This window comes from Eptatretus burgeri, chromosome 11 (genome assembly GCF_056783735.1).
Source record: "Eptatretus burgeri isolate ZD-2024b chromosome 11, Ebu_testis_v1, whole genome shotgun sequence".
Taxonomy (NCBI): Eukaryota; Metazoa; Chordata; class Myxini; order Myxiniformes; family Myxinidae; genus Eptatretus; species Eptatretus burgeri.
This window is the reverse complement of record NC_140971.1, coordinates 94,911,916-94,926,109: the sequence shown is the minus strand read 5'-3', so window position 1 is coordinate 94,926,109 and position 14,194 is coordinate 94,911,916. Positions and strand designations below refer to the sequence as shown.

The 14,194-nt window shown below is 43.5% G+C and overlaps 1 protein-coding gene across 4 annotated transcripts in view; it reads left to right on the top strand.

Moving 5' to 3' along the window:
- The window catches only part of GABBR1 (gamma-aminobutyric acid type B receptor subunit 1), a 166,459-nt gene that overhangs the window by 88,094 nt on the left and 64,171 nt on the right, over positions 1 to 14,194 (top strand). For all 4 annotated transcript variants that reach the window (XM_085847467.1, XM_085847468.1, XM_085847470.1 and 1 more), the window contains 2 exons: positions 10,656 to 10,713; positions 12,450 to 12,621. In XM_085847467.1, the coding sequence (XP_085703593.1) occupies positions 10,656 to 10,713; positions 12,450 to 12,621 (230 nt within the window). The remainder of the gene's footprint in view (positions 1 to 10,655; positions 10,714 to 12,449; positions 12,622 to 14,194) is intronic.

Below are 14,194 nucleotides of genomic sequence, written 5' to 3'. Positions count from 1 at the left end.
CAACTTGATCTCTCTGACATCCTCCCTAAAATCCAGTCCATACAAGTGCTGAAAAGTGTGGGGGCAAGTACACATCCCTGACGAACTCCAGTAACAACTGGAAATAAGTCAGAGATGGTACCACCACACTTCACAGCACTTTCAGTACCAGAGTAGAGTTCAGACATCAGATCAATCAGTTGTGGTGGCACCCCACGAAGACCAAGAATCCTCCAGAGGACATCCCGATTCACTGAATCGAATGCTTTCCAGAGATCTACATAGGCTGCAAGCAGCCCCTGCCGAAACTCTCGCCTGCGTTCGGTGAGGACACGAAGAGCAAGGATACGGTCAATTGTTGACCTCTTTGGTGTAAAGCCTGACTGCTCTGGACGCTGGTGCTCAAGCAGATGGTCGCGAACCCTATCGAGAATTATCCGAGGAAAAACCTTTCCCAGCACTGAGAGCAGCGTCACCCCTCGGTAGTTGTTGCAGTCTTGGCGATCACCCTTCCCTTTCCAGAGAGGGACAACAAGGCCCCTCTTCCAGTCAGTTGGGATGATGCCTGTGTTCCAGGCAGAGCACAGAACTGCATGCAACGACACGAGTACAGCATTTCCACCAGCCTTGAGAAGTTCGGCATGGATGCCACAGATCCCTGGAGCTTTGCCCCGTTTCAACTGGTTCACTGCAGCCCGTGTTTCCACAAGCGTAGGTGGACCACAGTTGATTGGAGGGTCAGCAACAGGGATTGTAACACCCTTGACGTCCAACTCGACAGCTGGGGGATCAGCCTGGTACAACCGATCAAGGTAACGGCCCAGCGGGCCTTCACTTCAGACACCTCTGTCAAGAGCCTACCACTCTCTGCTCGAACTGCAGTGCTCCGAGGGATGGGCTTGGATGAACGCATTGCGCGAATTCCCCTGTAAGCGGGACGAGAATCACCTGTCCACAGGTGATGCTCTACCCCCTCACAGATTCCTCGCACATAGGCCTCCTTGTCCACCCTCAGTGCACGTACAGTTTTACGCCTCAGCTCCCTGAACAGCTCAGCTCTGCCATTCAGCCTGGCCTTGCGACTCTGGTCAATGGTATCCAGTGTCCCTTGAGAGAGAAAATTCTTCTTTGCCCTGCGGTGAGTTCCAAGATATCCACCAGCAACATCAAGGACGGTGGTCTTGAAGGCGCTCCACAACTCTTCAGGACCCCCAAAAGCACCCAGACCCCCCAAGTGTCCACTCAGCCTGTTCGCAAACTCCTCAGCTACTCTCTCATCCCTGAGCTTGCCAACATCCAGCCTAGGCTGGGATGGTACCATTCTCCAGGATTTAAGGTGCAGCTTTGGAGTTGCGACAACAAGCCGGTGGTCAGTATTGAGGAACTGAGCACTCCGGTAGACCCTGCAGTTCTGGATCATCCTCCAGCGACCATAAACGAGGACATGGTCAATCTCCTTTGCCACACCGCCAGCGTTGGAATACCAAGTCCAGCGATGAGCTTGTGGGCGCTGAAACCATGAACCAGCCACCCTAAGTCCATGACTTCTTCCAAAGTCAAGGAACTTAGTGCTATTCTGGTTCATAGTTCCTGACCCATGGGGACCAACACACGTCTCATAACCATCCCTATCAGTTCCAGTCGATGCATTGAAATCCCCCAAGACTAGAAGTGTATCTCGTCTGGGGCACTGAGCAACCACAGACTCGAGGGTGGCATAGAATGCATCCTTCACGGTGAGATCACTCACCTCAGTCGGAGCATAAACAGAGACCAGGGAAATGACACCTAAGGAGTGACGAATCCTTAATCTCATAATACGCTCATTGACCGGTGTTACCTCAATTATCATTGGGGTCAGCTTATTGGACACAGCAACTCCTTGGGTATGGTAACCATCAGAGCGACCAGACCAATAGTAGGTGTAACCACCCACCATTATCTCGCCGCAATCCGGTCTCCGAACCTCAGAGAGAGCTGCAATCCCGATGTCCAAACGCTTGAGCTCAGATGATAACAGAGACAGGTGATTATCCTCTCTTAGGGATAGGACATTCCAGGCACCCACCCGAAGGGACCACCTCAGATTAACCCAAGGAGACCCTCGTCTGGTGGACGACACCTCAGCCCCACTCCGACACACTCTCCCGCACCTGACCCAGGGATGTTACCCCGTGGTTTCCCTCCTATCATCAAAGATTGGGGGTCCCGAAGGCTTTGCCCCAATCCCATCATCCGGTGAGCTGCCCTGCGAAGGGAAGCTGCGCAGGAGGTACTTCCACAGAGTGGGTTTTCAGGTTTTTTGCGTTTTTGTGTTTTGCGGTATGATGGGTTTTACGGTGGCCGGAGTGCAAATCCTGCCACCAACCTCCTAATAAAAAGTAACCCAACTGCAGGAGGACGTCCGCAGACACAGTTGGGCACTAGATATCATGATATGTATCATTTTTAGCCCCATCTCTCAATGGTGAAGAATCATTTCAAGATTCCAGTAGTCGGATCCGGATCCGGAAATTCACCAAAATCTAATCAGTTTGTCCGTTTCACACACCCAACCTGTCCACAAAATTTTATCTGAATCCGTCCACAACTTTTTGAGATATCCTGCACACAAACACACAAACAAGCAGTCATAGACTGGTACTTTCGAAATCGTCAACTTGACCTCTGACCTTGTCTCATAAAAGCTGTCTCTAGAGAAGGTAGCGACGCAAACCAGAAGTTTCTACGATGATTCTGTACCAAACCATCAAAAATCAAATGTTTTGGATGTTTGACCTCACTGTGACCTTGACCTTTGACCGATTTTGACCGAAATCTAATCAGCACAAGCCATCAGCCTCCTGAATCACGTGGTGTAATTTGACCTTGGTAGCTTCTTCCGTTCTCGAGTTATCATTTTTTGGATGTTTGACCTCACTGTGACCTTGACCTTTGACCGATTTTGACCAAAATCTAATCAGCATTAGCCATCACTCTCCTGAATCACGTGGTGTAATTTGACATTGGTAGCTTCTTCCGTTCTCGAGTTATCGTGCCTACAAACAAACAAACAAACAGAAACGGAAACCATCAATATACTTACGAAATCTTAAGATTTCGTCAGTAACAAAGACAAACAAACAAACAGACAGACAGGCGTGAAAACATAACCTCCTTCACCTTTTGTTGACGAAGGTAAAAATTGGATACGTGGTCGAGGCTCATGGAAGAGCGAAAACATAATGGAAGGGAATAAATTGGAAAGGGGGGAAACGCCAACAGGAGAGTACAAGTGAGAGTGAGGTCATGGAGAGAGAGGAGAGAAGAAGGACAAATGGGGGTAAACACGCTGCACACAAGCTGAATGAAACACAAGAAGAAGAGGGAGTGCAAAGTGGGGATGAAACAAAAAAGAAACAAACCATCTGATGCCTAACAAATGGAAAGAAGTGAGGAAGAGGGGGAAAATCATAGTAACCTGGAAAAGGAGAGTGTTTGGGAATGGGGTCACCTGGGGTAGATAAGATCATGGGTATGAATGGGGAATGGCCTGCGGTAGTGGTGAACAACAGTTTTGGAACCCTGCATGGAAGAATTGGACTGAACAGAGTGGGGAAGTTGGTTGTATACTGAACAAAAATATAAACGCACCAACCTAAATATCTAAGTCAAGATTGCCATTATGGGAAAATGGTCAAACCGATGATATGTTTGAGCAATGGTTCCTTTGTTTTGCTCAAGACAGATGTTCCTATTGAAATTGACCACTCTGAGTGTGTGGACTCACACGTTGAGTAATCCTTCCCATGAGCACCATGGGGCTTGACAGAGTGATGGTCAGTGAGCGTGACCAGGACACAAACACTCCCTATAGCTTGCCCTATAAAAGGCCTCCCCAAAATGTGGACTGGTGCCAAATGTCAACATGCCACAGATGTCACAAATCTTGAGGAAGCGCGCCATTGGCATGCTGAATGCTGGGACGTCAGTACGGGCCATTGCAGCACACTTCAATGTCCACCACTCCACCATTAGCCCCCTGAGAACGCGCCTCAGAGAGACTGGAAGCACCGTGAACCGCCCACATGCCCGGCGACCACGTCTGACCACCGCCGGTCAGGATCGTCACATGAGGCTGCAACATCTCCGGGATCGACTCCGACCGGCCACGAGGACTGCCGATGAGACTGTCGGGCTGCATAACAGGCGCATTTCAGCCCAAACGGTGCGTAACCGCTTGAGGGAGGGCAACCTCCGAGCCCGCCGACCACACCGGGGACTCGACCTCACTGCAGTCCGGCGTCAGACCCGACTGAACTGGGCCAATGTTCACTTGCGCTGGACCCTCGCACGATGGAGGAGAGTGCTGTTCACCGATGAGTCGCGGTTCCAGCTGTATCGGGCTGATGGCGGACTCCGCGTCTGGCGTCGGGCTGGGGAGCGCTACACTGACGCCAATGTCCTTCGTCGGGTGTCACACGGTGGTGACAGTGTTATGGTGTGGGCAGGCATATGCCATGGAGAGCACACTCGGCTTCATTTCATTGAAGGCAACTTGAACGGGCAGCGGTACAGGGACGAGATACTCAGACCCATCGTCGTGCCGTTTGTGCGCCTTCACCATGTGACGTTTCAGCACGACAATGCTCGCCCCCATGTTGCCAGGATCTGCATGGACTTCCTCGGTGAGGAGGACATTGATGTCCTCGACTGGCCTCCATATTCTCCCGACATGTCGCCCTTCGAGCACCTTTGGGACGTTCTTGATCGACGCGTACGACAATGTTACGCAGTCCCAGAGAACGTCCGCCAGCTCCGTGTGGCTCTCCAGGAGGAATGAGAAAACATCCCTCAGGCCACCATCGATAATCTGGTGATGTCCATGCGCCGGAGATGCACCGCTCTGCGCGACGCCAACGGTGGACACACCCGCTACTGACTGTGTGAACTCTGACAGTGACACCTCGGTTGTGTCGGCTGTTGTAGCGCAAAGACTGTCGCCAGAATTCTCAAGGAACTCTTTGAAATTTAATGCTCAATTGTCATGGATTCTATAATCAAATTGTTGTGAAGATTTAGTATTAATGAGTTCGAGGTAAAATAGTAACAATCGCTTGGTGCGTTTATATTTTTGTTCAGTGTACATGTGAGAGAAGAGAGAAGCAAATGAGTGGAGGTGAGAAGTGATCCTGGATTGTGGGAGTTTAATTAGAACAGGATTCGTGACAGACCGACCATGTATACCCTGCAGAGACCTGGGAGGGACAGGGCCAAGAGAGGGCAGAAGGGACAAGACCAGTATATTATCCTTCATATGAATATGAAGGATAACCATGTCATACACAGATGGACAAACGAGACAGCAATTACAGACATTAAAGGGACATGGTTGCACACAATCCTACATTGTTTGAAACACATTTTAACTGGGCGTTCGTTTATCGTTCCCCACCTCAATGACAGAAAACAATGGACTGGGCTGAGCCGTGAAGATTAATTATTTAAAATTATAACCACAGGTTGGTTATTTGGGTATTACTTCCTGGTTTTGGTCATTTTGTTGGATGCAAATTCACGTTTTCATCACGTTTGTGGTGCTCAACAATCAATTGATGCTTTGTTTATATACCCCTAATTTATCTACCCCGAGTTTATCTACCTCTTGTTTATCTACCCTGAGTGTATCTACCCCTAGTTTATCTACCCCTAATTTATCTACCCCTAGTTTATCTACCCCTAGTTTATCTACCCCTAATTTATCTACCCCTAGTTTATCTACCCCTAGTTTATCTACCCCTAGTTTATCTACCCCTAGTTTATCTACCCCTAATTTATCTACCCCTAGTTTATCTACCCCTACTTTATCTACCTCTAGTTTATCTACCCCTAGTTTATCTACCCCTAGTTTATCTACCCCTACTTTATCTACCTCTAGTTTATCTACCCCTACTTTATCTACCTCTAGTTTATCTACCCCTAGTTTATCTACCCCTAGTTTATCTACCCCTAGTTTATCTACCCCTAGTTTATCTACCCCTAATTTATCTACCCCTAGTTTATCTACCCCTAGTTTATCTACCCCTAGTTTATCTACCCCTACTTTATCTACCTCTAGTTTATCTACCCCTAGTTTATCTACCCCTAGTTTCTCTACCCCTACTTTATCTACCTCTAGTTTATCTACCCCTAGTTTATCTACCCCTAGTTTCTCTACCCCTAGTTTATCTACCCCTACTTTATCTACCTCTAGTTTATCTACCCCTAGTTTATCTACCCCTAGTTTATCTACCCCTAGTTTATCTACCCCTTGTTTATCTACCCCGAGTTTATCTACCCCTAGTTTATCTACCTCTTGTTTATCTACCCATAATTTATCTACCCCTAGTTTATCTACCCCTAGTTTATCTACCCCTAGTTTATCTACCCCTAGTTTATCTACCCCTAATTTATCTACCCCTAGTTTATCTACCCCTAGTTTATCTACCCCTAGTTTATCCACCCCTAGTTTATCTACCCCGACTGTATCGACCCCGAGTTTATCTACCCCTCATTTATCTACCCCTAGTTTATCTACCCATAGTTTATTTACCCATAGTGTTATTTATCCAGAGTTTATCTACCCCTCCTGTATCGACCCCTAGTTTATCTACCCCTAGTTTATCTACCCCCTAGTATATCTACCCCTAGTTTATCTACCCCTAGTTTATCCACCCCTAGTTTATCTTCCCCGACTGTATCGACCCCGAGTTTATCTACCCCTAGTTTATCTACCCCTAGTTTATCTACCCATAGTTTATTTACCCATAGTGTTATTTATCCAGAGTTTATCTACCCCTCCTGTATCGACCCTTAGTTTATCTACCTCTAGTTTATCTACCCCTCATTTATCTACCCCTAGTTTATCTACCCGTAATTTATCTACCCATAGTTTATTTACCCATAGTGTTATTTATCCAGAGTTTATCTACTCCTCCTGTATCTACCCCTAGTTTATCTACCTCTAGTTTATCTACCCCTCATTTATCTATCCCTAGTTTATCTACCCGTAATTTATCTACCCATAGTTTATTTACCCATAGTGTTATTTATCCAGAGTTTATCTACCCCTTCTGTATCGACCCCTAGTTTATCTACCCCTAGTTTATCTACCCGTAGTTTATTTACCCATGGTGTTATTTATCCAGAGTTTATCTACCCCTCCTGTATCTACCCCTAGTTTATCTACCCGTAGTGGAGGTACATATGATTTTCTTTTCATGCTTCAGTTGGTGATGAGCACAACATATTACTGGGAACCACCACCCAAATTATTTGAACTCGCGAGGCCAAAAACCACAGTGATCCAAAGGTTTATTCACTGTGAGTAAATTAAATTGTGATAACTTTCATGTTGGGCATGGACAATAACTTTACTCTATTTAAAAGTGTAACGGTTTCACTAATGCAAGATGAAATCAACAAAAGCAAATGTTACTCGTTTCAGATGAGTGTTCCGTTGATTTTACTTTCACAACAACATACAGTCGTTTAAGTGACTTTAACTCCAGGGTAGCAATGGAATAAACTTATTAAGGTAACAAAAGCGATTTGTTAAACTGACTTCTCATGTTGAGATTTCAGGTCCAAGTCCATATCAGGAAGTTTTCAAGTGACGTACGTACAACATTACATCATATCAGTGCCAAAACATCAAGTTAATTCCTGAGAAATGATAATCGACCGAGCGTTATATTTTCATCAAGGTCACATCCTGTCGCTGGACCTTCATGCTCAGTGACGAGTTTCCAAACGACTCTTCCATCCACTAGCATTCACTTTATACATCTCATTTCATCTCTCGTAAAGAGTGGAACATTACGTGCCAGTGCCCTGGAGGAATTGCAAATACCTAACCTGCAAAGGCACCTCATAAGGAGCATAGCCGCTCTGGCACATGCGATTCATGAACGAGCCGACCGGCTACTCCGCACGTAAGACGACGAACATGGTCAGGCTCAGCCTCGTTATCTGAGCAACAACATTTGCACCTGATATGGCGTTTTAAACTATTTTTACTACTATAGTAATCTTCACTTAATTGGTCAGCATCGTTTAACAATAACTTGAAGAGTTGAGAGCAGATTGCTCAAAGGTCAAGATAGGATTAAAGCAAACGTTTTCTGAGCGGGTTTTCGCTGCATGTCCCCAGAAAAACTCTGATCAGTGTACATCTTCATTCATCATTCATTGTGTTCGACTTCATGATGATAATTAAGAGCTTAAAATGAAGATTCTACAATACATGAAATCTTAGTACAGTACTCTATCACTGTATTTGGAAGATGTAATATATATGTGTATATATATATATATATATATATATATATATATATATATATGTATATGTATATAATAAACACATACGGTATCTATATATATACTATTTACACTCCTCGAGCCGAAGAAGCTGCATAAAGCAACCCAAGAAGACCTACACAAGATAAGTGCTATGCTGTTTCAAACCATTCTCAGAGTTCCTCAACAACTATAAAGACGTTCACACATAGTACACACATTACCTTGTGTAGGTCTTCTTGGGTTGCTTTATTCAGCTTCTTCGGCTAGAGGAGTGTGGGGGGGTCAATTGTTTATATAATCCCAGCCACCTGGGTTTAGTTGATTAGGTGAGAGCTGATTGGCTATTCCCTCCATTCACAGGTGAGAGATGTGGGTGGGTCTTTCTTTATTTCTATTTTATATGTTGACTGCTTTTGACGTTTGCACATGGTACATGCTTGGAAGCCTCATTGATATGCATTGCTGTCTACGCTATCGCTGATGATTCGCCAATAAGTGATGAAACCGGTCCGGTAGCTGAGGGGGTGTGTAGCATTGGGACTCTCGTGTGTACTTTGTGTGAACGTCTTTATAGTTGTTGAGGAACTCTGGGAAGGGTTCGAAACAACATAGCACTTACCTTGCGTAGGTCTTCTTGGGTTGCTTTATGCAGCTTCTTTGGCTAGAGGAGTGTGGAAGGGGTCAATTATTTATATATATATATATATATATATATATATATATATATATATATATATATATATATATATATATATATATATATATATACAATAGGCTAATGCTGTCTGATTGTCTGTCCCACCCTGAAACGCGGAAACGCTCCTCAGCAAGAAAAATACACGATTCACCAAAAGTTGCTTCAAATTAATCCAAAGCAATGGTAATTTTTTTTTTCCCCAATCAGACAGAACATTGAACCTGGGTGTTGTTTTGGCAACTGCCTTGAACACTCCTGAAATGTTTTTTCTTTGCTGTTAAGAAATATATAATCTCCCATTTTTGAGTTCTTTCAACCAGGGCAACAATAAAAGGCTTCCTTCTTTTTATCTTTTTTTTTATACCATGTGATTTTAACCTCGGGCTTCTGCTCATACAATATAATTCTGGAAAGTGTAATGTTTAATATATATATATATATATATATATATATATATATATATATATATATATATATATATATATATATATATATATATATATATATATATATATATATATATATGTTCGTGTAAAGTGATCAACTTATTTCTGAGATAAACAGGTGTTTAAACATGAATGAACCAAACACTAAACAGAGATGGTCTTTAGACCCAACAAATGTTTGTACCTTTGCGTATTCAGTCTCTCCACAAAGGGCTTGTGAGACTATTGTAATGCCCCAATCTGTCTGTCTGTCTGTCTGTCTGTCTGTGCGTCCACGTCTATATATTTTCACTTTCAATTAAAAAATTTTTCACTGCAACCGCTTGTCTGATCAATGCGAAACTTTAAACACACGAGGAACTCCCCAGGGAGAATATTTTATTGATAACTCTGACATCATCCCTACATTCCCGCAAAAAAAAAATGTAACTTAGCATTTGTCATCAACTCCCTATGGGGTTTACAGGGTGATGACGATGATGTTGTCAGTAAAGTGGTATCTTATCCACAAAACCTGAAACTTCATCCATCTGATGTGCGGCCCGATGTGAGTGAAAAACTAAATTTAGGACGTCATCGGCCACATGGTCTGGCAGGCATATTGGATTGAAAATAATAATGAAAAAAATTCTTCTTCTCCAGAACGGCTGAACAGATCGATGCGAAACTTTATACGTGTGATCGATAAGACACGGCGAATATCGTTTGAAATTGTTTTTTTCATATTCATCTTCATTGAGACAATTTAACCTTAATGTGCACAAAAGTGGTTCTTAAATATCCTAACATTTAATCAATAATCAATAAAGCTGTTGTTGTTAAAAAGGAATAGTCCTTGGATTCAATAATTCGTCACAAGATATTGAGCCCGAGTGAGAGACCCAGGAAGAATAAAGTTTTGAATAGAGAACATTAATGGCTAAGAACCATCAATATTTCCAAGCTAAACATGTTCATTCATAGTTTTTGAAATGGATGCATTTTTTTGTCTGATTACTTTAATGACTTGGAAAATTTAAACTTCAATCCCTTCATTATATTCACTTGTTTTTATTGAAAATGTCTTGCATTGCGCAACCAACCGAATGACGTGTTACTTCCACCGTTTTCCCTTCCTCTAAAAAGCTTCAGGTTGTCGGGTTGTTGGACTTGTATCTCGTTGGTGGAACCTGCAGACAATTTGGTGCGTCGGATGTTTTCTCATGTGTTTACAGCTTTGGAGGAAAAGATTCGAGGCTCACATCAGCCAACATCGCGCACAAGTTTGCCTGGGTATGGAGAAGTGGAAACACTGTAAACGAGATGTGTTTGTGGTGATTGGGAGGGGTGATTTAATGAAATAGTTGATGTTGGTGGAGAGACGGAGGTGTTTGAGGGGTAGGTAGGTTGCAAAAATTCAATGTAGACAAGATGGATGCTGAGAACGAGGAAAACGGTAAAAAAAATATATTCAGGCAAGCATGTGAGTACATACGAAGGAGGGATGAGTGTTGATAAACACTATACGAGTGAGCAAGCATGATGGAGAGATTTATGAGTGTGCCATTTAATGGAAACAGGAGGTATGGAGATAAAGAAGAAGAGAAATTGATGAGCAGAGAAACATGGAAGAATGTAAATGATTGAGATGGAAGACATTTATGGCATGTGCAGATAACTTGCCTTCAATGGATGGTGGAGATTAAACAGTTGTTAGCGGGGTAGGTAAAAGATGGAGAAAAGAGAGATCTGGTGGTAACGAGTACAGGAAGAGAGAGTGATGGGAGTAATTGAAGACTAAGAAAGAGGTATAATAGGAGGGACCGAATTCAAAGAAGAGGGATTGGTGGAGGGGAGAGGGGGAGGGAGTGGGAGAGAAAACGGCTGCTGCACTGATGATGAGAAGGAGAGGGAGGGAAAGACAGAAAGGGAGTGGGGAGGGGGGTGGGAGGTGTATGCTTCTGTCGGCAGTTGTTTGGCTTTGCGGCAGAGGAGACGGGAGAAGAGAGAAGGACGAATAAGTAACCAGAGATGAAGATCTGAATTTTTTTTTGTTGTTGTTGTGTGTGTGCCTTACAATCGTCATCTGCTCCGTTTTACTGTCCACCATCGTGACCGTCACTACGTTGTGCGTTTGCATTGTTGGAAAGGAGAGAGAGAGAGAGAGAGAGAGAGAGAGAGAGAGAGAGAGAGAGAGAGAGAGAGAGAGAGAGAGAGAGAGAGAGAGAGAGAGAGAGAGAGAGAGAGAGAGAGAGAGAGAGATCAGATTGGAGGTGCCTGTGGTGCTGATGAGATTGCAAAAGAAGCTCAAATGAGCAGAAGGATGGTTGTGCAGTGAAGGTAGTTGTGGACCAATTTGATTTCGGCAGAAGTTCAAGTGCAGAAACGACAAGAGTGAATTATAAATGAGAGGAGAGAGGATGGCTGAAGAGGATTTATAGACAGCGATACAGGCGAGGCATATCTTAAAGATCCAAGAAACAGAATAAGCAATATGAAGGACAAGAAGGACAAAGTAAGAACATGAGAGAGAGAGAGAGAGAAAGAGAGAGCGAGTTGGAGTGGTATTAAATGGTCTCAAGTAGTTCAAGGGAAGAGCAAAAATAGAGGAGAACAGCAAAAGACAACTGAAGTTCAGGAAAAGACAGAAGATGAGTCACCACATTGAGACATGACAAAAGTATCCCTTCGGATTGAAAGAAACAGAAGACTCGCAGACAAAAAATATCCAGCCATAGTTGGAAAACAATCTTCCAGATGCTCGGACATGGAAATAACAAAGAGCAGTTTCGAGTAAATAAGAACAAGATGGGTGGACAGCATGACTCATCCAAAACTAGTCGTTAGAGAAGTAGAATGTGTACTGAGAACTGCAGACAAAAAGTGATCGATGAAGATGACTAAAGAAAGTGAGACGAGCTGATAGACATGCCCATAGGGCAGCGCAAGATGGCACGAGTGATATTTGCTGATCGCTCCCTCGTCCGAGCTTGTCTGTTTGTCCCACTCTTGCTTACATGTGGAGGCAGCGTGGACGGGGAGCGGACAAAACTCTACATCGGAGGTCTGTTCCCCATGTCCGGCGGCTGGCCTGGAGGTCAGGTTTGTCTTCCTGCTGTGGAGATGGCTTTGGAAGATGTGAACAAGCGTCCGGACATTTTGCAGGGCTACAAGCTAGTGCTGGAGAACAACGACAGCAAGGTATTTATTGATTTATTCCTCATCCATGTCTTTCTGCATTGTCCGTCTGTACGCTTCTGCTGGTTTGGTGAATCCACGCTCCTCTAATCCCCTTTTTACTTGGCTGACTTATTTGGAAACTGTACATCTTTTCAGATTTGACAAGGAAATGCCAGGTCTTTATATATATATACATATACATATATATGCATATACTTTTTTTTTAAACGTCATTAAGTATTTGTGAAACATTGTTTAAAATGTTCCATCATCTGGCTATTTGTCTCACAAATTATTGTGTGCATAAATCAATCCGTGATCTCCATGGACTTGTCTCGTGACAGAGCTTATGCTGAATATTCTTGTACATTTTAACACTTGCTGGTTTCATCTAAATTAAATACTGTTGCCCTTTATTTGATCCTCCACATTTCCTCGTCCTTCTCCAGCGTTTTCAACGTCCTGCATGTCCGTCCTACCCACTAGCCGTTTGCCTTTGCTCCCTGTGCTGACCTGAATGTTAATCAACTCACTGTCCCTTTTCATCCTCCATCTCACTCCGGGGCACCTCTTTTCTCTGGCATCACCCACTCCCACCCTCAAAGGAACCATGCACTTCCCACCCCCACCACCACCACCCATCCTCGCTGTCCTTCCCAGCTGTGACCTTTCCAGCTGTTCTAGTATCGTTTGTTCCTGCTTTTCTCACCTGTGGTGCTCTTGCAGACATGCAATTAGCATTCGACCCCGGCTGTTCCTTCAAGTAGGCTTATTTTTCTCTGTTTTCAACTTTGGCTCCTATTCCAGGCTCCAGTCTTAGCCTCGACCCAAACACAAATCTCCAATGTCCACTCTAATATTAACACAACACTGATCCAATGTCAACACAATAATTCTGCTGATCCAAAATATATATATATATATATATATATATATATATATATATATATATATATATATATATATATATATATATATATATATATATATATACATACAAATATGCATATATAAAATATAATATACAGATTTACAGCTCTGGAAAATAATAAGAGACCACTCCAAAAAAAATTTAAATCAACATCTCTACATGGATGGCAACCATTCCATTCCAGTGTCTGTTGAATTCCAACACAAGCACACCTCATTCTACTTAGTGAGGTACTGATTCGGTGATCACCTGAACCAAATCTTATTTAACAAGGAAGAGTATAAAAACCACTGCTGTGGTCATCACTATCCTCTTGCAATAGGACCAGCTGGATGGAAAAAACAGTGCTAGTAGTACCTAAAAAAGTAATTGGAATCAAAAAAATAACTACTGACCATGCCAAAAGTGTTGAAAAGAAAAGTTTTGAGAGGAAAAGAAGGGTTCAATTCTGGCTTTACTGGCAGAGGGATACAGTGAGCGTTACGTTGCTTCCATCCTTAAAATTTCAAAGACGGCGGTTCATAAGAACAAGGTCACCCAGCAGACATTGGGGACAACAAAGCTACAGACTGGCAGAGGGCGAAAACGACTTTCCACTGACTGGGATGACTGCAAACTCATTCGAATGTCACTCAACAACTGTAGAATGACATCAAGTGGCCT